The 25,170-nt window shown below is 33.2% G+C and overlaps 2 protein-coding genes and 1 pseudogene across 2 annotated transcripts; 2 read left to right on the forward strand and 1 right to left on the reverse strand.

The window, feature by feature from the left end:
• Positions 1–3,266: 3,266 nt before the first annotated feature.
• LOC114410610 (soluble starch synthase 1, chloroplastic/amyloplastic-like) lies at positions 3,267–6,845 on the reverse strand. The gene is made up of 6 exons (XM_028374571.1): positions 6,775–6,845; positions 6,369–6,507; positions 4,309–4,371; positions 3,630–3,754; positions 3,421–3,487; positions 3,267–3,344 (listed from the first exon to the last, which is right to left on the reverse strand). The coding sequence occupies exons 1-6, from the start codon at positions 6,843–6,845 to the stop codon at positions 3,267–3,269; spliced, it is 543 nt and encodes a 180-aa protein (XP_028230372.1).
• Positions 6,846–11,287: 4,442 nt separating this feature from the next.
• LOC114409437 (BTB/POZ domain-containing protein At3g05675-like) lies at positions 11,288–14,266 on the forward strand. Its single transcript, XM_028372901.1, has 2 exons — positions 11,288–11,405; positions 12,831–14,266. Exon 2 carries the CDS (start codon positions 13,165–13,167, stop codon positions 14,026–14,028), a length of 864 nt encoding a protein of 287 aa, XP_028228702.1. The 5' UTR covers positions 11,288–11,405; positions 12,831–13,164; the 3' UTR covers positions 14,029–14,266.
• Positions 14,267–17,335: 3,069 nt separating this feature from the next.
• Positions 17,336–20,097, forward strand: LOC114410611 (annotated as a pseudogene).
• Positions 20,098–25,170: the final 5,073 nt, after the last annotated feature.

Below are 25,170 nucleotides of genomic sequence, written 5' to 3' on the forward strand. Positions count from 1 at the left end.
AACTGAGTTTTACTCATCACATTTCCTCACACATGAGTCCATGTAACTAGATCAACAAACATACACAATACAATTTTGCAATTAATCTATCACACAAGCAATCCCACACACAAACAATTCTAGTGCCCAAGGTTCACACTCCTCCTGGAATCCAATATAGTTAATAAAAATTAAAGACAACACATTCTCAATATATGGTCACCTGAAATTTACACTTCTCAGGCAAAGTTATCAAACTCAAGAGTTTACATAAACTCGTGGGAGCTCCATAGATTCAACTTGTAGACTCTTATAAGTCTACTTCATATAAAAATAATAAAAAAATACATACAGATAACATACCAATTAAATATTTCAACAACATGATAAATCAAAAAAGTAAACCATAAATTCCACAATACTTAGTCTAACAATACATCACTACTAGATAATAACTTGTGGATGTGATAGTAGTAGTAGAGCATTCCTATTGAGGGTTTGAAATTGTTGGAGAATAAGGGTGTGATGTTGTTAGAGGTGAGGATTTTTTTATTCAAGAGCAACACACCAAATGAAGGTTGAACCCATAATGCATAAAAAAAAATCCAAAATAACCTACGTTTTGGTCTAACTTTTTTAACTTTCTAAGTCGTTGACTTGGTTATAAACTCGAGAGTCTACTGAGTCTATCTAGAGTTTACTAAGAAAAAAGTTTGCGCACGAGTCAACTCACATAGGATAAATAGACTCGTATACTCGTAAGAGTTGACGAATTAACTCGAGAGTTTAATAATCATATTCTCAAGTCTTTCAATTAGGTATAAGAGAGTAAACATTCATCAACATGTCATAGGGCAACAAGCATCTCAATTTATTATAGCCTATATTTTCAAGAAACTCAGTTTTTCCTAGGGACCAAAAACAACCTTAATAATATAAAAGGAAAATAATAAAGGACTAATTTGAATCAATAAATATTTTTGTTCATACATACAATTATAAATACTATGTTACAATTAGGAGCATTTCGTGGATCACTTACACAAATAATTGGAAGAAAAAATATGGATTGACTCAAATCCAGGTAAGATAATTTGAAATGATATTAAAAAAAATTAAAATCAATTTAAATTAAAAGGAAAGTAATAAATATATTTTCAATTATCATTTATGTACAAATAAATAATAATATAAAAGGAAAATAATAAATGATTTTAATTAGATTATATTTTCAATTGTGTTTGTTAATCAAAATATACAAATTAGCATTTATATATTCCATCAAGAATTTTAAAAACAAATTAAAAGAAAATTAATTACCATATTTTTAATTAGCATTTGTGAATATTTTATTTGAATTGGTGAACAATTTATTATAAATTACCCACCACTCATTTCAAGTTAGTTTCTTTCGTTCATTCTTTTTGCTTTCTGTAAATTTCAGCATCTTTTGTCTCATTTCTCTTTGAATTTTCTTTATCTGAATATGCATCTTTTTTTCTATCTCAAAAAAACATACTAATTTTATTTTCTTTTATGTGCAGATACATATTTGAGTTGGGAAAGAGATTCTTTAGGTAGGGAATTTCATAATATTTTTTTCAACTTTCTCTTGATGAACTTTTCTTACATGAATTTGCATCTATTTATCTCGCTAAAGCATACTTTTTTTTTGTGTAGATACATATTTGAATTAAGAAATAAGATTATTAGGTGGTGAAAGAAATTTGAGTAATCACCTTTATTTTTGAAATTTACTAACTACCCTAATCTCTTAGATGTATTTTTTTCCTAGAGAATCAGTGTTACGTATTCCTCTATAGAGGAAACAAGTCGGTCCATATTTCCCTTTGAAAGCTAAATATTTTTTACTAGCTTCAAAAAAGAAAACAAAGAGAAGAGAAAATTTTGATGTTTTGATCTAAATAGTGAAAGAAAAAGGTAGGCAAAAAGAAAAAATATATTATTTTTTAATGTGTTTCTTTTTCTTCTTCTTCATTAGATTTTTTTATGGCTCCTTATGTGTTCTCTTATTGACAAAGAAGAGGAAAATTGTCTTTCTTCTTATGTGCTTTAAGTTTTTTTAAATTATTTTTTTACATATTTGTTTTGGTGATAAGAGAAAATGAGGGAACAATATTGACAGTTACATGTACGTTTACGTTGAAATAACATTTTACTCAAAATTTTCTTTTCTTATGTTTTACATATTTTTTCTTCTTTATCTATTTTGTTATCTTTTTCTTCATCTATTTTTTCTTTTTATCTCATCAACTCTCATTTTCATTTTCTTCATATTAATCAATATTCACTACTACAATAAAGTTTTTTAACGACGGTTAAATTAGAATTTCAACGATGGTTCTTGACCATCATTATAGTCAACGTCGTTAAAAGTGAATTTTAATTAACAACTGTTCTAAAAAATATTGTTGTTGAAAACACAAACTTTCTAAGATGGTTGTTACATCATAATTGTCTTAGAAAACTGACATTCTAAGACGGTTGTTTAAGAACTGTCTTAGAAGAGCAAACATTCTAAGACGGTTATTACATCAGGACCGTCTTAAAAAGTCTGTCAGACCTTGCTTTCTAAGATGGTTCTGATGTGATAACCGTCTTAGAATGTTAGCTTTCTAAGACGGTTGATTAAGAATCGTCTTAGTGTGTATGCTTTCTAATACGGCTGTTTCATGACAACCGTCTTTAGAAGGTATATGACTATATATAAAGACAATTGGATATTTTATTGTACACATTTTTATACTTATTTTATTTTTATAACTAAATTCATAATCACTATTTTATCTTTATAATAATTACTACTTTCGTAAATTATCCACTAATTATTTTTTTAAAAAAATGAAAAAGCAATTAGACACAAAATATCTATTTCCCAGCTGGTCATAGTAAAAATATATTTTTTGGCTAATATTGATCACATCCACAATCTGTTCTTATAAAGTATATTTATAATTGGCAAAGTTACATGTCGTTACATTTTATCCAGGCATGTACAGGCTTATGGGAGTTTTTCTGGTCACTGTATTAAGCTTACTTTCTTTTACAAATTTAAATTATTTCTAATCACTGTATTATACTTAGTAATCAGCAATAAGAAATCTCTAACTGCCATGATTCACAACAAGAAATTAAAATAAGAGGCACGCTTATTACACAGGTTCCATTTTTTTTATTATGCTATAACTATGTTAATTTCACTTGGACCAAAGTGTTGTAAAGTTTATTAATAAAATATGGCAATTGGATAATTGAAGAATAATAAATCAAAGCTCATGGACAACATACCCAGTGCTTTCAGCTTTACTTTCTTCAGTATAGGGATTCAAATTATGAACAGTATCCTGTACAAAGAGAAAAGCATATCAAGGCAAAGAAATCATGTTGCACTAGTCAATTGTTTATATTTTATTGACTTACTCTTAGCCCCCCAGTTTCATGAACTACAGGTATAGTTCCATATCTCATTGCATACAATTGATTTAGTCTGCAGGGCTCAAATGCAGATGGCATTAACAGTATATCACAATTGACCATACCTGGAATACAATAAGAAGCATAATTGATATAGATATAGTAAGGAAATTTTGAATGAACTGCAAGTGTCCTATTCATAAATTTTGGATTACCTTGCAGTTATTTTATGAGATATTGGAACATTGAATCCCACCCAACCCCGAAATTTATCTTTATAAGCTGATTTTGTTGCACTCATCCAGTCTTCATAAATAGAGTTTCCTAAACCTAGCATAACCTGGAAAAAAATAAGGAAAATAACTAGCCATGGAAGAGGGTCACAAATATACAACACATTCCTCAAAACTCAGAAGTTATACTTACATCCATCAATTAGAATTTAAGGGGCCTCAATTACTCTCAAATGAAAATATTCATACAAGGAGGTTACATCTGAAGAATGATCAATCACATGATTTTTTTATGGCAAGTATCAAGTTGTTTAAAATTTATTTAGCAGGTATATTCTGCAACATCTCAAGATATATTTTATACCCTACCGATAAACACAACCTACATTTTGACACCACCATGTCTAGGGATTTAATTAGTTTTTTTTTTGGATAGGCCAGGGATTTAATTAGTGATTGACACATCATGTGTTTATAGAACACATATACAAAATCACTTACAAACTGAACACCATCTTCCATGAGCTCTAGCATTGCCAACTGAATCAGGTCAATACCTTTCTAGTAGTCCAGTCTTCCAATGAATCCAATCTACAAGTTTCGGCCAAAGTCAATAACAGAAAGAGTGAGCAGAATTTTGCATTGCAGATAACAAACTTACCATTGGATAATCAGGCCTCACTGGAAGACCCAATTCCTTTTGCAACGAAATCTTGCATTTGGCCTGTACATTACATATAATTACAATAAGACAATTTCAGCTAATGAGATACAAAGGAAGGTTGATAAAGGGAAAAAGTGTAAAGCAACCTTCCCCAAAAGGTCATCAATAGAATAGTTGGAAGCAATATGTTTATCACATGATGGGTTCCATTCAGTGGCATCAATTCCATTTGTGATTCCTAGTCAAAAATAAAATTGTTACAAGTTTGAGCATTAAGGCACATCATTCAATAAAGAATTATTTTTTTGTTTTGCGTTCAAATTCACATACATTGACTCACAAGTCACAACTACTTGTACAATTGATAGCATAAGGCAGCTTCATGAGGAAAAAAATAATGACGAGAAGCATCGAAAGTTTTAGTGCTTGAAAACTAACAATTTCTTTTCTACTGAAGTAGTGAATTTGTGAAATCGAATTGGGATGTTATTCTGACAATTAAAGGGACTTTCAACAATTTTCTATTCAAAATATAGACCAGTATCAATACAACAGATTCTATGACACCAGTCAAGAATTCCAAGCAAATACATTACCTAATTGACTAGTCCAAAGCAGCGTTTGCATTTTATCCAAATGCATTACCTAATTGACTAACAAGTTATCTGAACAATACTAGTTGATGGCAAAACAAAACGGAAAATGAATTGAAGCCTCCTTAACTCTAGCCCATTTCCCCTTTTTGCCCCTCATCTTGTCTATTTTATGTTAATGATTTGCCACCAATGTGACACTTACCCTGTGTTTCGATGAGATGAAAAAAATGAGGATAGAAAATTTTTAAAATTACTTCTCGAATTTTCTTTCCTCTAAACTTTTCTTTCTTCTTTTTCTTCAATCAAGCAATAGAATTTTTCAAATTTCAAAAGTTTTAATTCATCTCTATTTTCTCATTCCTTCCAAGCAATAAACATGGTATTATACTTGAATGATCCTAACACCAATGAATAAATCATCAAATTAATTTCGGGGTGTAGAAACTAAGGCATGTTAAAATTAGTCACTCTAAAATAACAATTAATAAAAACTTAGTTGCGGTGTTGCAGAAAATTGGAAGTTGGACAGGGTTCTAAGCATTTTTGATGGGGGAAAAATCTTGCAATTAGATATACAAATATGAAGTCTTCTAATCAATTCATTAAAAGACTTCTAGCCTCATTATTGTATCAAATTTGTGATACTAGTTATTTGCCATCAAATCCAGTAAACATGAAATACTGCTTTCAAATAGGATTTGATTCACAATAGAGTAAAAGAAATACTTATGATATGCACTGACTGTTAAATTGAGAAGAACACAAGGTACTTGTGTAACAAGAATAGAAAATTTGTTAATCCCCCTATTGATTAGTTTTAGTAAGTTTACATTGAAATAAAGCTACTTTTATGGGTGTCAATGTCCAACAACAACATCAAGCTTAAATGCAAAACATATAATCTGAAACTTTAATGGAGACACGCATTTGCACCGAAGATAATTATTTCACCCAAGCTTGAATATTGCTAGAAGATTTACAGTTGCTTTAGGAGTATAAACCACATGTTATCAACACCAAAATATCAGTCATAAATAAATCTTTGATAGGATGAGCTTCAAACTGTATGCTTTAAGAAGAAGAAATATATATAAAAATTAAAAACATACCACTGAGAATACTTTTTTGACTGCTTAATAAATCATGTAGACCACATCCACCTTCACTGGTAGTTATCTCCTAGGTATAGCCCTGGAAAAGAGAGGCAGATCTTTATGCATTGCATATCATTACATAGTAAATACAAGTCACTAATCTTCTACAAAAATTTTAATTTATTATGATATCATACTATCATAGTGATGAAAAGTTTTATGTTTTGACTGATTAACAACATTTTAAAATTAGTGTCCAATATGAGGAACAAAAAGGATACCGAGAAACAAAGAAATACCTAATATTTGACACAATAAAACAGAAGGAAGTAGAATATATAGTTTGCAGAATTATGACCTTGCTTACTGTAACAATCCGGTCAGCTATAACAACAACACCTTTTAGAAAGTTGACAGCTTCTCCCGTGTCAAGAGAATGCGTCCTTGCCCACGTAGGGAACACCCATCCCAGTGCTCTATACCATTCTGGAGGTAGCCCCAAATTGCTATATGTAATTACAGGTCCCACTCCTTAACATATAATTTAATCAGCTTCTTTGCTGATATAAAAAGACTAAACAACATAAAGATGTGAGGTACACCATCTAAGAATTTATGACAACTAATTCTGTAGGTTATTACTCACTAACACAAATTAGAATCTTTGATATGCATGCACAGCCACAATCATGTTCAAATCGTTAATGTTGGTATAAGAACATGCAACTAACAGTGTTAACTGGATTAAATTAAAAATTACCATGAAAACTCACCTATCAGCTTCATCCAGTATTACTATCTTGTGCCTCCCCAGGCTCAGTGTGACTTTCTTCTGAGCAAACATCTTGATCTTGTTCCTCACAACATCAATTCCTCTATAACCAAAAGTGAAAGGATAAATTAACAGGAAATCGTCCAGAATTGAAAACTGAATCGAGAAATTACAAAAACGTACCTATCATCCGAAGCGTTTAGTTCGAGACAGCTTCCTTGCAATTTGGTCCTTCGAGAAGCTCGTGCGTGAGAGCGAGAATGCTAGTGGGTTTGTCGGTTCCAGGAGGACCCTAAAATGGGAGGGTTAGAAATTATGATAAAAAATTGAGAAAGAAGAAATAGTTAATTTAAGGGGTGAAATGAGAGACGTACAGATAAAATGAGATTGGGCATGTTGTTGTCGCGAGCGATGACTTGGAGCCTGGAGACGGCGTCCTCGTAACTGACGATGATTGCGACCTTGCTGGGACGATACTTTTCTACCCATGGCACGTCGTAGCCGTTGCTTGATGATGACAATGACATGCTTCCGCCGACGATGAACAAAGGGTTTCAGGTTTCAGACGAGAGCGGAGAATAAACCTTCCAAAGCCCAAACCCTATTTGCCTAAAACCACTTCAAAGGTTCATCACTTGTTATTTCAAACGGCATGTTCTTTGCTAGTTTCTTTGCCGTTGGCAAAAGTGCATATTCCTTCGGGTCCTCAGGTTTCTACACTCTGTTCTTCGACAACGACAATATTCTTCACCTTCTTTACGATGGTCCTGAAGTTTCTAGCCTTCACTGCCCAGATCCATGGCTGGCATCTTGGAACGCTCATTAGGATGCAGTGCACGCTCGACGGAGTAGTGAAGTGTGCCTTACAGCTCTTGCGATGTTTCTTCTCTCTCCCTCTCTCTCTATGACGACAATGAGAATAGAAGAATGAGGGTAGAAAGAAAAGTGAGATTTAGGATTGTCCAAGCTAGCCCAATTAAAACGTGCCACATCAGCATGAGAGAGTGGTAAAATACATGTTTTCGAAGACGGTTTTTAAAAATTGATGTCGTAAAGCATTTTTAAAGTTGTTTTTGAGGAAACCGCTTTTAAAAGGTTACAATTATTTACAAAAATGCCACCGCTTTACTTACTACATCGATTTTTGTATAACCGCCATAAAACCAGTGTCGTAGAAGGCTTTTTTCCAGTAGTGATTATTTATTTAATCTATTTTGTTATTAAATCATAACAATTGAATTTGATTTTCAATTTGAAATTTCTTAATCATTTTTTGTGTGTCAAAATCCCTTAAACTACACTCATTGTTTTTGTCCTGCTAATTTCAATTTCAATTTGAAATCATTTGTTTGTCAAAAAAAAATCTGATCTCTTTTTCTCTCTTTATTTTGCTTATATTTTCAAAGAAAAAAGTTCTAGGAATTTTTGAATTAGTGATAAATTAAAAATTAAAAGATCTTTCATGTAGTTCTTTTTTTATTTAGTCATTGGTTGGTTGAAGAATTGAATTTCTTAATGATAATTGAATTTCCTTGAAGTAAACTAAGAATAGAGAATTTTTGTTTATATTTTTAATGATAAGTTTCTTCAACTTATTAAATATATAAAGAAATCAGATCGATAGAGTGACAATGGTGAGCTTGAGATCCTGAATAATGGACTTTTTTCATGAAATGAATAATGAAATCTATGCATTTAAACTTGATTTATATTTAATTAATTTGCTCTTTGAGAGACTAGGTAAGTAGGGTGAAAAGGGGAGCAAAGCAAAACAAATTTGTTAGATCCAGGATGTACCTTTTTTATAACATGAATTCCTCTATAATGTAATTCAAAATTAATTTTAAATTATTTTTAAAAAAAATGAAAATTGAAATATTAATTAACAGTTTACATTAAATTAACTATTAACATTAATTGACGGTCTATATTTGAATGATCCTTTAACGTAATTTTTTTAGTAACACATGTCCTTAATCTTCTCCAGATTAATATGAAATTAACCCTTTTCATTAATATCTACAAAAAAAATCATCATTTGTTTTCATAAATTGCAAAATTGCAAGGAAGCTAAGAATGATCCTAAAATATAATTATTGTTTGGTCTTTGCACTTAAAGGATGGTTTTTATGATTACAAAGTGATTATAACTGTAGATAGATAATTATTTTTTTTGGTTTTTGTAAATTTATGTATGTTTACACTTGCATAGTATTTTTAACATATTTTTTATGTTTGTGTACATAATAATAAAAAAAATATTTTTTTTAACTTGATCAATACATTTAAAGGAATTAAATTTCAATTAAATTATTGAAATACTTATGTACAAGTGGATTACATATTATGATGAACATTACGTAAAATAAATTATGCTATATATTAATGATGGAGTAAAGTGAAAAATAATGAAACAAAAAGAAGATAACTTATCAAGTTTATATATTATATTTTTTTAATTTGAAAAGTATGATTGATAAAATAAAACATTATTCAGCTTCTTAAGATATAAAATTATATAAATATTTTGTTAATGGGTCGGTCATATTTTTAGAAGAGAATATTGTAAAGTAATTTAATAAGAAAAGAAAAACAGTCATTTTATAATTTTGACCGAAAATATTTTGATATGGTTAAAATTGATTGTAACTTTTTAATATATATAATTTTATATCATAAAAAGTTAATATGTTTTTTATATAAAAAATAAGTTAAATTAAGAACTTATTAAAGACTATTATTGACTCTAAGATATTAGAATTCATTTAAAATTTCAGCGTAAATAATTTCTAATAACTCTTTCCTTTGGCGATGACAATAGATAAGGGTATTTTTTGAACATGTTTTTTAATGTATTCTCTTTAACATGCTTTTGACTATGACAAAATAAAATAGATTTATGTTTCATGTCTTATTATTTTTATAAAAATATATTTATTTCTTTTTATTTTTTTTGAGTTTTAATTTTTTAAAATAATAAAAATATTACTCTCCTAAGAATAATTTGTTCCATGCATTGCACTGGAACATGGGCACTTTTATATGAGGTGATGCTTATATTTTTTTATATCAAAATATCCTTATTTTTTTAATTTGAAAGTATAAAAAATATATTTTTTTAAACTATTATATAATCTATTTATACTATCATGATCCATATTTGTATTCATCTATCACACAAATAATTATATTTTAGCAAATCCATTGAGTTGATTAATTTTTTTATAATCATTTGTTTTTTAATGTCACGAGACTCTTAGATATTTATATCTATTTTAATGTATATAATTTTTATATTAATAATTTTTAAATTTCTGTTATTTATATTGTACTAATTCATATTTATATTTATTTGTTTTAAGAGTATTCATATTAGAGTAAATCCATTTGGATGATTTTTTTTTTATAATCATTGATTTTTTATATCTAGAGATTCTTAGATATTTCTATGTATTTTTAATATATACAACTTTTATATAATAATGTTTAAATATCTTTTTATATCAAAATATTTTTTTTTATTTTAACAATATATAAAATATATTTTTTAAATTATTATATATTCTATTTATATATGTGCAATTTACGGCAGAGTTAATCGATTTAAGTGATCTTTTTTTTATAATCATGTTTTTGGAAGACAAATGAGTATTCCATTATATTCATGGATGAAAATAAAACCCTAAAAAATGTAACAAAATTTTAGATGTGCTCATAAAATTTTGCTCTAGGCATATAAATTTGAACATTTAATTACCGTAAAAAAAATCAAATAAAAATTATCATATTTTTTAGCATATGTTTATGCTTATTTTTATAATTAATTAAATAAATAAAATTTAAATAAAAACAGTCAAATTCTCTTTTTATCCATTACACGGGTTAAAAAAACTAGTTTACTAGGTACTTAAAGTTCTCTATCTATTTGGAAATGTTTAGAAGAATATTTTGAAAAAAATGCGAGGATAAATTAGTGAGTATAATACTTAAATTATAATTTTTTAACTATATTTTAATTTATGGGAGAAATTTATATATATTATATTAAAAGGAAACAAAAATCTTGTGGGACAACAAACATTACAATGCAAATTAGGTTGTATATATATAAACACATACAACTTCACCTATAAAAGTAATTGATAAGGATCGAAATTATATCTCATAAGAAGTGACTCCCACGGTTGATATGAAAACCTTATTAGTAAGTGATCTATAATAAATCTTAAGATCCAACCCATTTAAACTTTTTTATATCCGAAAAACACACAACTTATAAAATATTTATATACTAATAAAAATATATTGAAAGTGATATTTCCAGCATTGTTCATTTATAATTTTGTCAATCCCCTAACTTATTTTCCCTAAAATAAATTATTCAATTTGACGTAAAAAAGGTATTCAATTTCACATTCAATAAATCCAAATTTTGAAAAAAAAAATCATTTAATTCTTAAACACCACTTGTAGACAGTAGTGTAACTCAGTTTTTAATAATAAAGCTTGGGAGTTAAACGACGTAGTATTATTCGGGCGTTTATTCTATAGCCCTGAAGATGGTGAAGTGAGGATAGGAACAAAATCAAATTGAGAACTTTTCTTTTCCTCCTCTGTTCTTCTGATTTGAAGGTAAATTTCAATTTCTCATCTTTATTTTCTAATTGCCTTCCTTTCTTTGGTTATGCTTGTGTGTGTAAAGTCAAAATCTCTACCGTTTGATCTAACTAAGACACCCTTTTAGCACAAAGATAATCAGCTTTTGTTTGATTTAAAATACTGTAGTTGTTTTTCAAGTCCCAATTTGATTACTTCCCCTTTTTATCTATTTATGTATATATTTTTACTCTTGTTGTTTTTTCTTCTTTTTATTTTGTTGTTGTTTCTTTCTGTATATGATGTTTTTTTTTCCTAGCTGTGGCGTTGTTGATGTCTGCTCTGCTAGCTTGAATTTTTCAAATCTTTTGGATTTATCTGTCAATGACCATTCCTTTTTCACTGGTTTTCTTAATATTGTCTATCTTTCCACTTGAAATGTTCTTTGAAACATTGGCAAAAATTCATGGGTGCTAGAAATATGTCTCGGAGACGCCAGATTTTGTATTCTTATGGTGGCTTTAGTTTTGAGATAGAGTCTGTGAGTTGTGATAATATTTCTTTGTGTTTCATGCTTTCTATATAAGGCTTGTCATGAAACACGCATTAGTTTGTGACTGCACACTAATCCTTCAATTTGAAAACCATAGGCTTCAATTCAACTTGATGTTGTTTTGTTTCATGTACTGCCTTTTTAATTCTAAGCTGACAATGGTTATTGTGCTTCCTAGTTCCAACTAGTTATAGAATGGTTATTCTTGTGTGAAAGCAACTATGTTAGTTGTGTAGTTTGTTTGTATTGCGTGATAAACCGATCCATGGAAAAATTATGCTAATATACCTGAATCTGTTCAAAATGGTTTTTGAAAAAGGAGGGATCATGTTCAATTGGTTAATGACTAGCCATAGGATTATGGGTTTAGTTCATTTCTGAGGAAAGGAATATGAGAAGTGGGTGGTAATGACAGGAGAGAATGGATATAGCTAAAATAATTCCTCTCCTTTTTCCCCTAACCACTTTTGAATGCCCACACATCTACCCGCATAGATGTGAAGTTGTGGATGCACTCATTGTTTCTTTTACTGCTTGAGATCAATTGGAGAGAGAAAGAAACGAGTTTGGGGCCCTCAATATAAGAACTGATGGTCTCCTCTTATTTTTTTCTGTCCTATGGTTCCATGTGACAGCTGCGAATCCAAATTTCTAGCATTTATAGGGTGTGCATGTGTTCCCCTATTGATGTAATGTGTTTGGTAAGATACTTTTGTTTTGATGAGCTATTCTGTTATAGTTTGCATGAGACAATTTGTTATGCTTTATGTCATTTTGCTTGCTTTTCTTGTGTTTGGCAAATGCCTGTGCAGCCTGCCTGATTTTTAATTCTCTGTTGTATCATGCTTATTTGAAGCTTAAAATATTATGTTGCTTGGATTGTGATTCGTATTTTATTGGCATTGCAGTTTGTCCATGAATATTTCCAGTTATATCTACCTTGCAAACTTGCCCTTGAGACTTTAGTAACCTTGGGATATAGAGGAGGATTCAAATGTTGCTGCTTCTGCAAATGTTTCACTTCAAATGAAAGCAGACTTCTTATAGATTATTTCATTGGTCTACCCCACTTGAGACTTGGACTGTGGTCATGTCTCCCATTAAAGCTATTTTATTGCAATGAGTTTTAGAGTTGCTGCTATTACCTTGCTGTGAGGGCATGTATGTTCTAAACTTGGAGATCATTTCTGAATGAACACAGGATTACAAATTTAAATGTGGTATTGAAACAGTTCGGTGGCCATGTCAAAAATACCTAACATCAAAGCAGGAGGCGTAAGTACTACAAAAGATATATTTGTTTCAGCTGTTCGTTTTGCCGTGTCTATTGAGGGACCATGTTTTCCATTTGGAGATGAGCTGCGAATCTCTGCTCAAGAGCAAATTGACTACATGCTAGGAGAAGATGGAGATACTACTATCATCATGTCTGATGATGAAGTACAATCAGTAGTAAGAATGGGTTTTTATAACATCATTCATTCATTTGAAATGGATTTGTCTTCCTTGATTTTGGGCACTACCCTTGAGCTTGAGGGTGTGTATGATAGGATAATGAAAAGGGTATCTGATCTTGAATGGATGTGTAATGTACTCCCAAAGATGGATTTAATGAAGAATTTTGTTTCCGACTGGTCGGCAATCTCAAGCAAAATTTTGGGGATCATTGAAGACAAGAAGCTTGACCATGTCATGTGGGGGCTGAAAGTGAAATTGATAGAAGTAGCATGTAAAGTTTTGGAAGCAGTTGGTTATGGTAGCGTGATTCTTCCAGCTCCGTGTCGGGTGCAATTGCTAAAGACCTGGTTTCCATATGTTCGGAAGATGAAGCCTTTATTGGATTCAAAAGCCATTGAGGAAACTGGTTTTCCTTACAAAATGGATGAAGATTTGTGTCAGGCCATTGAGGGAGCAATTGTGTCACTGATATTGACGTTGCCATCAAATGATCAAGCAGACATTTTGGCAGACTGGATTAAAAGCCGGGAAGTTGGATATCCTGACTTGAGCGAGGCTTTTGAGGTATGGTGTTATCGAACCAAATCTGCCAAAAGGAGATTAGTCGAAGGTTTAGATGGCCAAAGTGATGCTGCTGTCAGCCCTTGAGTTTGGTTCTGAAATACTAACCTTTGTCCTTTTCTTTTTTAAAACTTAATTTTGGATAAATTTAGCTTCAATTGTAAGATTAAAGTTATCATGTATGATGGAGGTGTTGATTCCTTTTCTGACTTAAGCTGAATGAATTGAGGTACTCAATCCGTCCACTTTTTATTGATTTAATTGTGCTTAGACAACTATCTATTGAAAGTCACAGACTATAAGCATATCTGAACACATTTGGCTATTAAACTTCCAGTGACTCACCAATCATTTTACATTGGGTGCACAGGGTAGTTCGGGATCAATATTTTTCATTTATTAATGTTATTCGTTGTCTAACGAGGAGTATATTTATACTTTCCTTGTATGTGTTTGTTTTATGGTAAAAGATTCCTGACTTGGTGATACAAACCCTTTTCGAGTAAGGGAGAACTCCAGAGAAATTAGGAAGAGGAAGGAAAATAGAAAACTAAACTCAATTCATTCTTCACCAACTTTCCAGCAGGTTGTGTATATATAGCAGCATATTGCACACCAAGCTGCTATGCACACACACTAACAACAAGCTAAACAGATTCCTAACAAACTCATTCTAGATATTTTTCCTGTTATTATTTCCTATTTTTAATTACAGACGCTAATAACAATCCGTTTGGGCCTGTCAATAAGAACTGGGCCGTAACACCTGGCTTTGTCAATTGACATGATAAGGGTATGGATTCTGTTGGCTGCAATGAGAGCTCACGAAAGGCAATCACATGCATATACACTCTTGACATCAGTATTTTAAGGTAATCTTTAGTAGGTTGATTGTTAATCAAATTTTCGTTTTAAATGTTATCTTTAAGCATGATCTAAATGATGGGGTTGTTTGATTGACACTTAATTTTTCCCTTGGGCTAGTAATCTAAAAGGGAGTATATGAGATATTGGAAAGTTTTTTGGGCGCTAGGGCATAACACTCGGAACCAACAAAGAGAAACTTGGATGTTGACTCGTGAACTGGATATCCTTTATGTTGGTCTCATGTTTGTACACTGGCGAGTGCTGCTAGGTGCACCCAACATTTTTGTTGGTGCACTCAACAGTTGATGCAAAAATACCTTTGTACACCTGGCTTAATTTTTTTTATTTTAAAAATAAACGGTTCATCTCTCTCCTTCCCTCCCTCCCGCGTTGGCCTTCTTCTTCCTCGTGATCCCTCACCATTTTTCTTCTTTTTGCTGGCGTGAAGTGGTTTCGGTCTCCTTCCTCACCCCTGACCTCACCTAAGTCGCGTTCTTCTTCCTTTCGTTTTCTTTGCGTGAAGTGGTTGCTGGTTTCAGAAAAGCTTGACCTTGGTCCTCCGCGCCGCGTTCCAGCCATAAGCGTCGTCTTCTTCCTCCACGCCGGGAGTCTGTGTTCTGCAATTGTGGTGCTCGTTGGTGTTGAGTAGCCCAGGCATTTTGAGGGTGGTGTTCTCCCTCCGCGTCGACATTGTCGAGGTAAGCAGCTGTTCGTCTTCGATTGTCGGCGTTTTTATTTAATCCGTAAGCGTTTTATAGGTGATCCGTAAAAATTGGTTAGTAGAAGTGAAGATTATGGATCAAGTTGATCCGTAAGCTTCTTCCGGATCAACTTGATCCGTAAGGTGGTTGATGAAATTTACAGATCAACTTGATCCGTAAGATGGTTTATGAAAGTTACGGATCAAGTTGATCTGTAAGTTTCATCTTTAATTTTTAAAATTGGGAAATATTTAAAAAATAGTGAGTTTTTTTGAAATTAGGATTTAGGGTTAGTTTGTAATACTTTGAAATTTGGGGGATTATTTGTAGAATACAATAACATTTGAATTTGGTGTCTTTTTGTTCTGAAATTTGCAGGTTACTGATTAAGTTGGTGGATTGAGTTTCTTTCTCCCAAGGTGTTTGTTTGGAGTCTGGATTGTATGTACTTTATATATTATAAATTTTTTTTTCAACATTGTGCATTACTTTGGTAGAAGATTAAATAATACCTGTAATTTGGATGATTCTTATTAGATTGTTGTCACAATTTGGTTTGTCAATTTAGCAAGAACATTGTTAACTGCGATGTTGTATATTATATTCTTGGAACCTGCTGGGGCTTTTTTGGGTTGAATTAAATTTTACTATGGACACTACATTTTTGGTTTACTATGCACAATATATTTAGTTCACAACAATTTGGTCATCTTGGCCTAGTTCGAGTTGTAATTGAAGGCGATATCTTGTGAGGAATGTGTGTCCCATAAAAAGAGTTTCTTAAACATGCTAAACCAACCCTTCTTAACCATTTAACAATATCACATGGACCAACTTCAGTTTCTGTGATCTGAGAAAATGCTCATAAGAATCCTTTCTTATATGGCAAATATTTTGGTGTTTAGTTATCTAAAGGTCCCAGGTCAGCTTGAACAAGTAGATGGGTGAAAACATAGATTTAAAAGCGTATACTAATTGTATAGTGTTAGACTGTTAGTCAATGTTTAGTAAAAGTTACTTTTTGTTTATTTTGACCTTAGTAGTCACAACAGAAATAACATCTGATACAAAAAACAACATGTGCATTGGACAATCCTTTAGGTCCTGAAAAAAGGTCTTGAGTCTTGACCACTTAGTGATGTAGATGTTTTAATATTATTTCCAAGATTAGTCTTATATCTTCTATTATTACCAATGTCTTTTGTAGTTGTTGCTGTCATTTAGAGTAAGTAGTGAAGCAACCTAATTGAGTAGCAAGTTAGGAAAATTGTTTTTGATCCAAAGATTAAAGTTAGCTAACATGCAAGAATTTGTTAGACCTTTGTTTGGCAAGAAATTGTTTTTGATCCAAAAATTGAATGAAACACTTATATGAAGCTCAATTTGAGCCAAAATGTTTGAGGTTGAGTGTTCTTTGTCTATTATATGATAGCTTTTAAATCTAAACATTAGACTTGTCCTAAAAAGAAGGAACAATGTGCAGACTTTGTCATAGAAGTAACTTGTTATAGGCACAAATAGTTGTTACAAAGACCAAAACATGCACATGAATAAAAACTTTGGTTTTGAGAGTAATTTTAACATTAATGCACACAAATGAAGATAATTAAAAAAATGATGAATGTGATGTAACATCTCGGTATTTTACATTCCCATCTTATGAAATCCTGACAACTTTTAAAATAAATAATTGAGTGACTGACAGCCCTACATTCAATTAAATGCTGACAACTTGCATGACATTGAGTCAATGAAATTTGCATTAGACCAATGAAATTTGAGTGAATGAAATCAGTGATGGAATTTGCGGTACTCATTTGCAGATCATGGTTAGGACCAGAGGATTTGGTCGTGCCTTAGGTCACGTTACTGGCAGAGGTGTGGGCAGAGGAGATCGTGATGATTTCGATTATGCTCCGCAGCATCGATGACCTACCGCATCCGCACGGAGGCAATGAGTACCTGTGACTGCGACACACGATGAGCCAGTGGTCCCTGTGCCAGATGTAGAGGCTGACGTATTTTCGAATGACCCGATGGCACCAGTTGATGTAGAGGACACTGGGGCAGACATTCCTGCAGACACAGGCGCGCAGGCTGCTGAGGATGAGCATGAGGGATTTCCGGGTGGTCCGAGTGACCCATTCGTGCTGACCCAGTATGCGGATCACGTTGCTTGCAGCGTATGGACGGGAGATGTATTTATAATATTTATTTTTAGTTACTTGGTAATTATACTTTATGATTGAAATTAGTTTTCCTTTAAATGATGATTTTAATGAATTTTGCGTTCCTTTATACTTCAATTCAGAAGCGTCCTGAGTTGAAGTTATCCTCTCACGGGAGGAAGGTCCATAGTTTAGGCAGGTCTGTCCTTGCCATTGAGGGACTAGTTGCTGGGACAAGACTATGTCCTCTGATCGCGTGTTTGGTAGACACTAGCGATCGGGGACTTTTGTCATCGTTTGTCGAGCGATGGCACCGGGAGACGTCTAGTTTCCATCTCCCTGTGGGAGAGGTGATGATCACGCTGGACGACGTCTCCTCACTTCTGCATCTGCTCGTGGCTGGCGACTAGCACGCCTTTCAGCCCTTGCACGTGGATGATGCGGTTCAGATGCTGATGGACTTATTGATGGTCTCTGCAGAGGTTGCCAGGGTTGAGACAGGGCAGTGTCGTGGACCATACATACGCCTGCAATGGGTACGTGATATCTATGAGTGCCAATGCGAGGCAGGTCATTGGACAGCTGTGGCTCGCGCATATCTTCTTCATCTTCTGGGTTGCACTCTGTTTGCTAACAAGAGTGCAACCAATGTTCATGTTGTGTATTTAGAGGCCCTTCGTGACCTCAGTCAGACCGGGAGGTACGCCTGGGGAGTAGCTGCGCTGGTGCATATGTACGACCAACTGAACGATTCCTCTGTCAGCAGCAACTGACATCTTGGCGGTTACATCACACTACTGCAGGTAACAAACATGTTTTTCATTCATTGAGGTTCAATAATGTTTAACTTTAAATTTTTTTAGACTTTCATTATTAATGTTTATCATTTTGATGTTACCTCTGTAGTTACGGGTGGGAATAGGCCAGGCCAGGCTAGGCTTTGAAAGGCCTGAGCCTAGCCTACGATGAATCTTTGAGGCCTGAGCCTGACCTATAGTCTATCAAAGGCTTTTATTTTGGCTCGGCCTGACCTTTTTAAAAGCCTGGCCTGGCCTGATAGCCTTTTTAAAAGCCTTCTTCACAATAAATATTTAATATTTTATGGAGTAGGAACGTAATAGGAAAGTTAAAAAAAAGGAAAGTCAATCAAAATAATGAGGAATATAAAAGGACACATGACTCACACCTAAATTGTAATTAAAGTCTTTGATTATAGGAATAGAAGTTATGGAGCAGTAATGTGTCATCAAAGTTTGATCGTTTAAAAAAAAATTAATTGTATCCAAAAAATAATATTATATATTGGTACCCAATATATATATATATATATATATATATATATATATAGGCCAGCCTATCAGGCTTATAAGGCTTTTTAATAAGCCTAAGCCTGGTCTATTTAATTTAATAGGCTTTTAAAAATGCCTGAGCCTAACCTTTTAATTAAATAGGCCAGTTCAGGCCAGACTTTATGTACGCCAGGTCGTAGGCCCCTGTAGGCCGGCCTGGCCTATTCCACCCCTATCTGTAGTGCTGGATATACGAGCATTTTCCCTCAGTCGCGGAGTCCACTGCTGATCAGGACTACGGCGAGGATTCACCGCGTGCTTGTAGGTGGATTACGACGAAGAAGACCGTGAAGAACATACGTACACCGGCATACAGGCAGCGCCTAGACCGACTCCGGATTCTGGATGTCTGTTGGATCCCATATGGGGAGCACTGATCGGTCCAGGACTTCCATTTGATTTCGTGCTATTTCGGTCTCCTGCGCTGGGGGCTCGTTGCTGTGTATTACCGACCAGAAAGGGTCATGCGGCAGTTTGGATACACCCAGACCATTCCTGCTCCGCCTGTCGATTCATGGGTGTCGTATGATGATATACACGACAGGTGGATGCACTACCTGGACCATATGGTTCTAGCAGGTGAGGTGTGCGCTGTGCCAGGTCAGTGTGCCAGCGACTACATGGACTGGTTCTTTCGCATCTCACATCCTTTCATGACACCAGGCTAGGCATCAGATCCTCTGCCAGATGGTCATGCTCCGCAACCCCGAGTCATCCCTCAGGCCCCACAGACAAATATCCCTCACGTGCCGGAGCTAGGAGCACCGTCAACATCTGCGAGGCCCGCTTTGGAGGAGCCTAGACATGCAGTGGTAAGTAATACTAATAATTTACGTCATTTACGTCAATATTTTCATAATAATTTGTGTGATCTGTTTGTTTTATATTTAACAGGAAGTTTGCCATGGGATTGCTGAGAGGTTGGAGCGTCATTTGAGCCTAGGGGTGGTCACGCTAGGCTCATCGACACATGAGGTGATCGAAGAATGCCTCAGGATGGCCAGGAGTGTCACATAGGACCAACTAGTATATGTTAGGTCTCGACGCAGGCGGCGCACGGATCAGGTGTAGTTTATTTACATATTTTATATTGATATTCGATATATATATATATATATATATATTGTACTTGAACCCATTTCATTAGTAATGTTGGTTTTATTTATTTCCATTAGTAATGTTTATTTTTAATTTCTCTCCTCAGATAAAAATCCGTATTTATATTTTATGATTTTATAATTAGGCATAACATTTATATTTTATTTTAAGAGACTAAAAAATAAAACCTTATAATTAGACATATATAATACTAAAACACTACTAACTTTTATAGGTAATAATATATATATTTTCAGCACAAAAAAAAAATTAAAGGTAACAATATATAATTAAGTCATACACTAGTAAGTCTTTTACAAAAAAAAAATTAAAGGTAATAATATATAATTAAGTCTTTTACAAGAAAAACGAAAATGACTTTAACGAATTGCCTCCTTTTCTCTTTTTTTCTTATTAGGTGTCAAATATATTTATGATTTACACAAATTACATTTGTATGGTAAAAATTAGTGATAAAAAATACCGAATCGATGAATCTTATATTTTTTCGAACAAAAAAAAAACAAATACCAAATCAAATGTGTAGATTAATTAGTGTAAACCGTAAAATTGCTTCAGTTAAATTAATAGTTTTGAGTTTAAATCTGGAATTTAAATATATAGTTATATTAAATACTTGAATGAAAATTTTTACTATTTATAAAAGTTCTATCTAACTTAAATATATTTATAAATGTTATATCTAACTTAAATAAAATTGTTAGCTCCAACAAAAGATAGATGTGTCGTTAAAAAAAAAATTCAATGGATGAAAACTCATGGTCTAAATGCAATATTTACCTTTGAAGGGAGCTGGTGTCATAGGGTTAGTGAAACACAATTAGAACTTTCATAATGATATTCATTACGTGTTAAGGGAGAGAGCATGACTAGCAAATCCACATCCAACTACTCAAACATTACATTAACTTCAACATAGTCGAACGAAATTAAATTTGTATCAAATATTACAACTAACTCATGCTAATTTTGCGACAATGACAACTCGTCTTCCATTTCCGGTACAGGTTTACTGAAAACAACTAAAATTTGTATTGGCCCAATCTTTTTCCAATAGTTAGACTCAATCAACACCTTCATCACGTCATCATTAGTTTTGAGTTCAATTATTTCGAATTCTATAACTTTTTTTGAATACTCATGGTGACTTGGTTTCCAAAAAAACAATCGCCTTACCATTTGTGTTTCATCAATACCATAAGGGGGAATCCCAGTAGGCGCAATTTGCTTGATCAAATCCTTCAGTTCATCCATGATACATCCAGTGGGAATGTCAAACTTTTTGGGATTTTTTCCTGTGAACGAGTAACCAACAAACTCATTTTGGCGTGACATGTTCCACCTTCCATTGTAATATAGCAGGGCATCATGAGTAGGGGTCATAGTAGCTTGAAGTAAGTTTAAAATACCATATGGGGTTCTAGCAATGCTACATAATAACTCAATCAGACCAACAAACGAAAATTCATGATTACACATTAACATTATGTTAACATCAGCATCATCTTTCAGTTGCATACATTGAAACCGAAATTGATAACCTGTATATGTGAAAGGCTGTCGGTAGTAAATTTCATCCAAAAATTGCTAGTCAGTTAGCTTAAAGGTATTGTGTATTATGGTTTTTAACATTTGAAAATCACACTCGTTAGGTACTTGAATGGGAACTGGAGTGGAAGCTTGAAAGGAAACACCACTGTCGTTGTGAACAATGGATCCATTTGGAAAAATAAAACCTAATGTGGAGTTCACAACTGTCTGAATGCTTGTCTCTCCCAAGAATGCCATAGTTTTTTGTAAGAGTTGGGTTACGATTGAAACTTGTGGTTTTTTACAGTGTTAGACTGTGTCATATATATAGATGAGTTTTAATATCAGTGTTGCATTTTTTAAAGATTAAAAATACGCATGCACATGCTTTTTGTATGTGTTGTCAACTACACCAATGATGTGACATGCTTTAGCTTGCATCAGATCTGCATGTGTAGTCATGTTGTGCAAGGTCCTTTCACGCGCTTTATGTTAATGCAGACAACAATTTATCATACACCTTTTTTCACAATGTGTTGTCAACTCATACAATGATATATCATACATGCCTTTTTAGAATTAAGTAATAATTTTGTTGTGGACGTAACAGATAAATGTGAATATCCAATTCAAAACGATCAGTCATTATAAATTACATGTTCAATCATCATTTATGTCAACATAGTCTCCCTTGAACATCACGAAGCTCTTGTAATGCTGCATTCTGGTAATATATGGATTTGGCCACGGCTTCGCCTGAGGATGACAATTGCTAGACCATAACAATGCTACAGGCGTTAAGGGACAACGTTCTTTTAAATAAACCTGTTGTACATGCGAAAAAAGTGTTAACTCAATCCTACAAAACTCAATGCATAAATATAAAAAAAAACACTTCATATCTACAATGTACCTCAACAAAATGATTGCCATACACATGACCGATACAAATTATACAATGCAATGAAGAATTTGCCAGCGGTTGACTTCTAAGAGGAAAGAATGTCGTGCTTTGTTGTTTAGACAAGGAGACAACGATTACGTTATACCTTGATGCAATGACATGTCCTATGTCCGTTATATCCATCCACATATCTGTAGTCACCTGAATGAAACATATATACATGTCAAACTTAATTTCAAAGTTAAGTCTTAAAAATCAAATACATAAATTACATACCTTGGTTAACCCATTAACAAGTAGTGACATCCTTAATTCTTCAAATCTCTCTGTGCCACCAAAGAGCTTGATATAGTCTTATGAGAATTTGACAAGTTCTTTAAGCAGATGGTTGTGGACCACCGACCAAGAGTCTTGACCCATACCTAATAAACCGGCAACCGATCGATATCCACGGTTACCATCAACTTTGACATCAACAATCTTATCAATGAAGTCGTGCATAAATGGCTGAAACTGGTCCAACATGGGCATCATCGTTCTTTGATTCAGTTGCTCAGAGGATGATGCAGTACGCCTCACCGACGAATTGCTATTTTGCATAGATTCAAAGGCATCCACATACTCCCAGTAAGATGGATCGCGCTTTGTTGACTTTGGGTTTGTTAGATCAAGTGGCCTTGGAATAATTAAGAAGGGGGGGGGGGTTGAATTAATTATTAATTAGACTTGACTAATTAAAAACTTATCCTTCTTAATGTTACTAGATTCAATTAGGCTTTACTACTAAGTTATTAGAAAGTAAAGAACAAAAGCAATAACTTAGACAAAAGTAAAGCGAAAATAAAAAGTACACAACAGAAATTAAAGAGTGTAGGGAAGAAGAAGACAAACACAAGATTTATACTGGTTCGGCAACAACCCGTGCCTACATCCAGTTCCCAAGCAACCACCGGTTCTTGAGATTTCCAATAACCATGTAAAATCCTTTACAAGCAAAGATCCATAAGGGATGTACCCTCCCTTGTTCTCTTTGAACAACCAAGTGGATGTACGCTCCACTTGAACTGATCCACAAGAGATGTACCCTCTCTTGTTCTCAGTATAACAACCCAAGTAGATGTACGCTCCAATGTGTTAAGACAAAGAATTCTTAGGCGGTTAGTCCCTTAAATCTTTGTAAGGGGAAACAAAAGATATCTCAGGCGGTTAGTCCTTTGAAATCTTTTGTTTAAAGGGAAAGGGAAAAAGATATCTCAGGCGGTTAGTCCTTTGAAATCTTTTGTAAGAAACAAAAGATATCTCAGGCGGTTAGTCCTTTGAAATCTTTTGTCAAGAGGGAGAAGGGAAGAAACAAAAGAATTCTTAGGCGGTTAGTCCTTTGAATCTTTTGACAAGAGAGAAGGAATGAATAAAAATAATAGCACAAGTTTTTGGTCAATGAACTTTTCTTGAAAGAGAAAGTATTGAACAAAAACTTTTTGAAAGATGAAGGAAATCTATTATGCATAAAAGGAAACCAGTCTTCTTAAAATCGTGTCATGGTCACATATTTATAATCATTTGATGACTCAAATTAAAGTTTGTGACTCTTAGCAATTTCTTTAAAACTAGTCACTTTAAGAGTTGTGACTTTTGTGAAAACTAATCACTTAAAAAGTTGTGAATTTTGAAAAAATCTTCAGAAACAAGTCACCTTAAGAATTATGACTTTTGGAAATTTATTTTTCGAAATCAGTCACTGGTAATCGATTACCATCATAGTATAATTGATTACACATCAACAAATGTGACTCTTTATGTTTAAATTTGAAAATCAAAACATTTCGAAACACTGATAATCGATTACAAGTATTGTGTAATCGATTACACAAGTTTGAAATGATTTGAAAAAGTTTTATCACAAGTTGTGACTCTTGAAATTTGAAATCTAACATTTTAAAACATTGATAATCGATTACATGATTATGGTAATCGATTACATCTTTGTAAATCATTTTTGAAAAGAATACTGGCTACTAGTAATCGATTACTTCCTTCTGGTAATCGATTACCAGAGAGAAACTCTTTGGTAAAAAAATTTTCTTTTTGAAAAATTCTTGTGCTATTCAATGTTTTGAAAAACTCTTTTAATACTTATCTTGATTGAGTCTTCTCTTGATTCTTGAATCTTGAGTCTTGATTCTTTACTTGAATCTTGAATCTTGAATCTTGATCTTGATTCTTGAAACTTGCTTGACTCTGGCATCATCAAAATAATCTTGGAAGGCATTGCTTCCACAGGGTTCCTGCTCATAGCTTTCTTCGGTGCCCCCTTTGTGTTAACCTTTGCTGGAGGAGGACACATCGAATTCTGATCAGGGTATGCAATTTTCCAAAGTTTAGTCTTCTGAGTAAACTTGCCACAAACATCAAGTTCTTCAAATCTTTTGGATATTGTTTCCATTACTTCCTTGATGCTCACCTCGGACTCAGATAACCCTTGGTCTGAAAAACTAAGTCTCCTCCAGAACATATGGATTGAATCTAGTGGGATGCAACGACTAACATATTTGGATAGCTCACAAGCACAAGGAAGACCAAGCGTGGTTCTC

The sequence above is a fragment of the Glycine soja genome, chromosome 4 (genome assembly GCF_004193775.1).
Source record: "Glycine soja cultivar W05 chromosome 4, ASM419377v2, whole genome shotgun sequence".
Taxonomy (NCBI): domain Eukaryota; kingdom Viridiplantae; phylum Streptophyta; class Magnoliopsida; order Fabales; family Fabaceae; genus Glycine; species Glycine soja.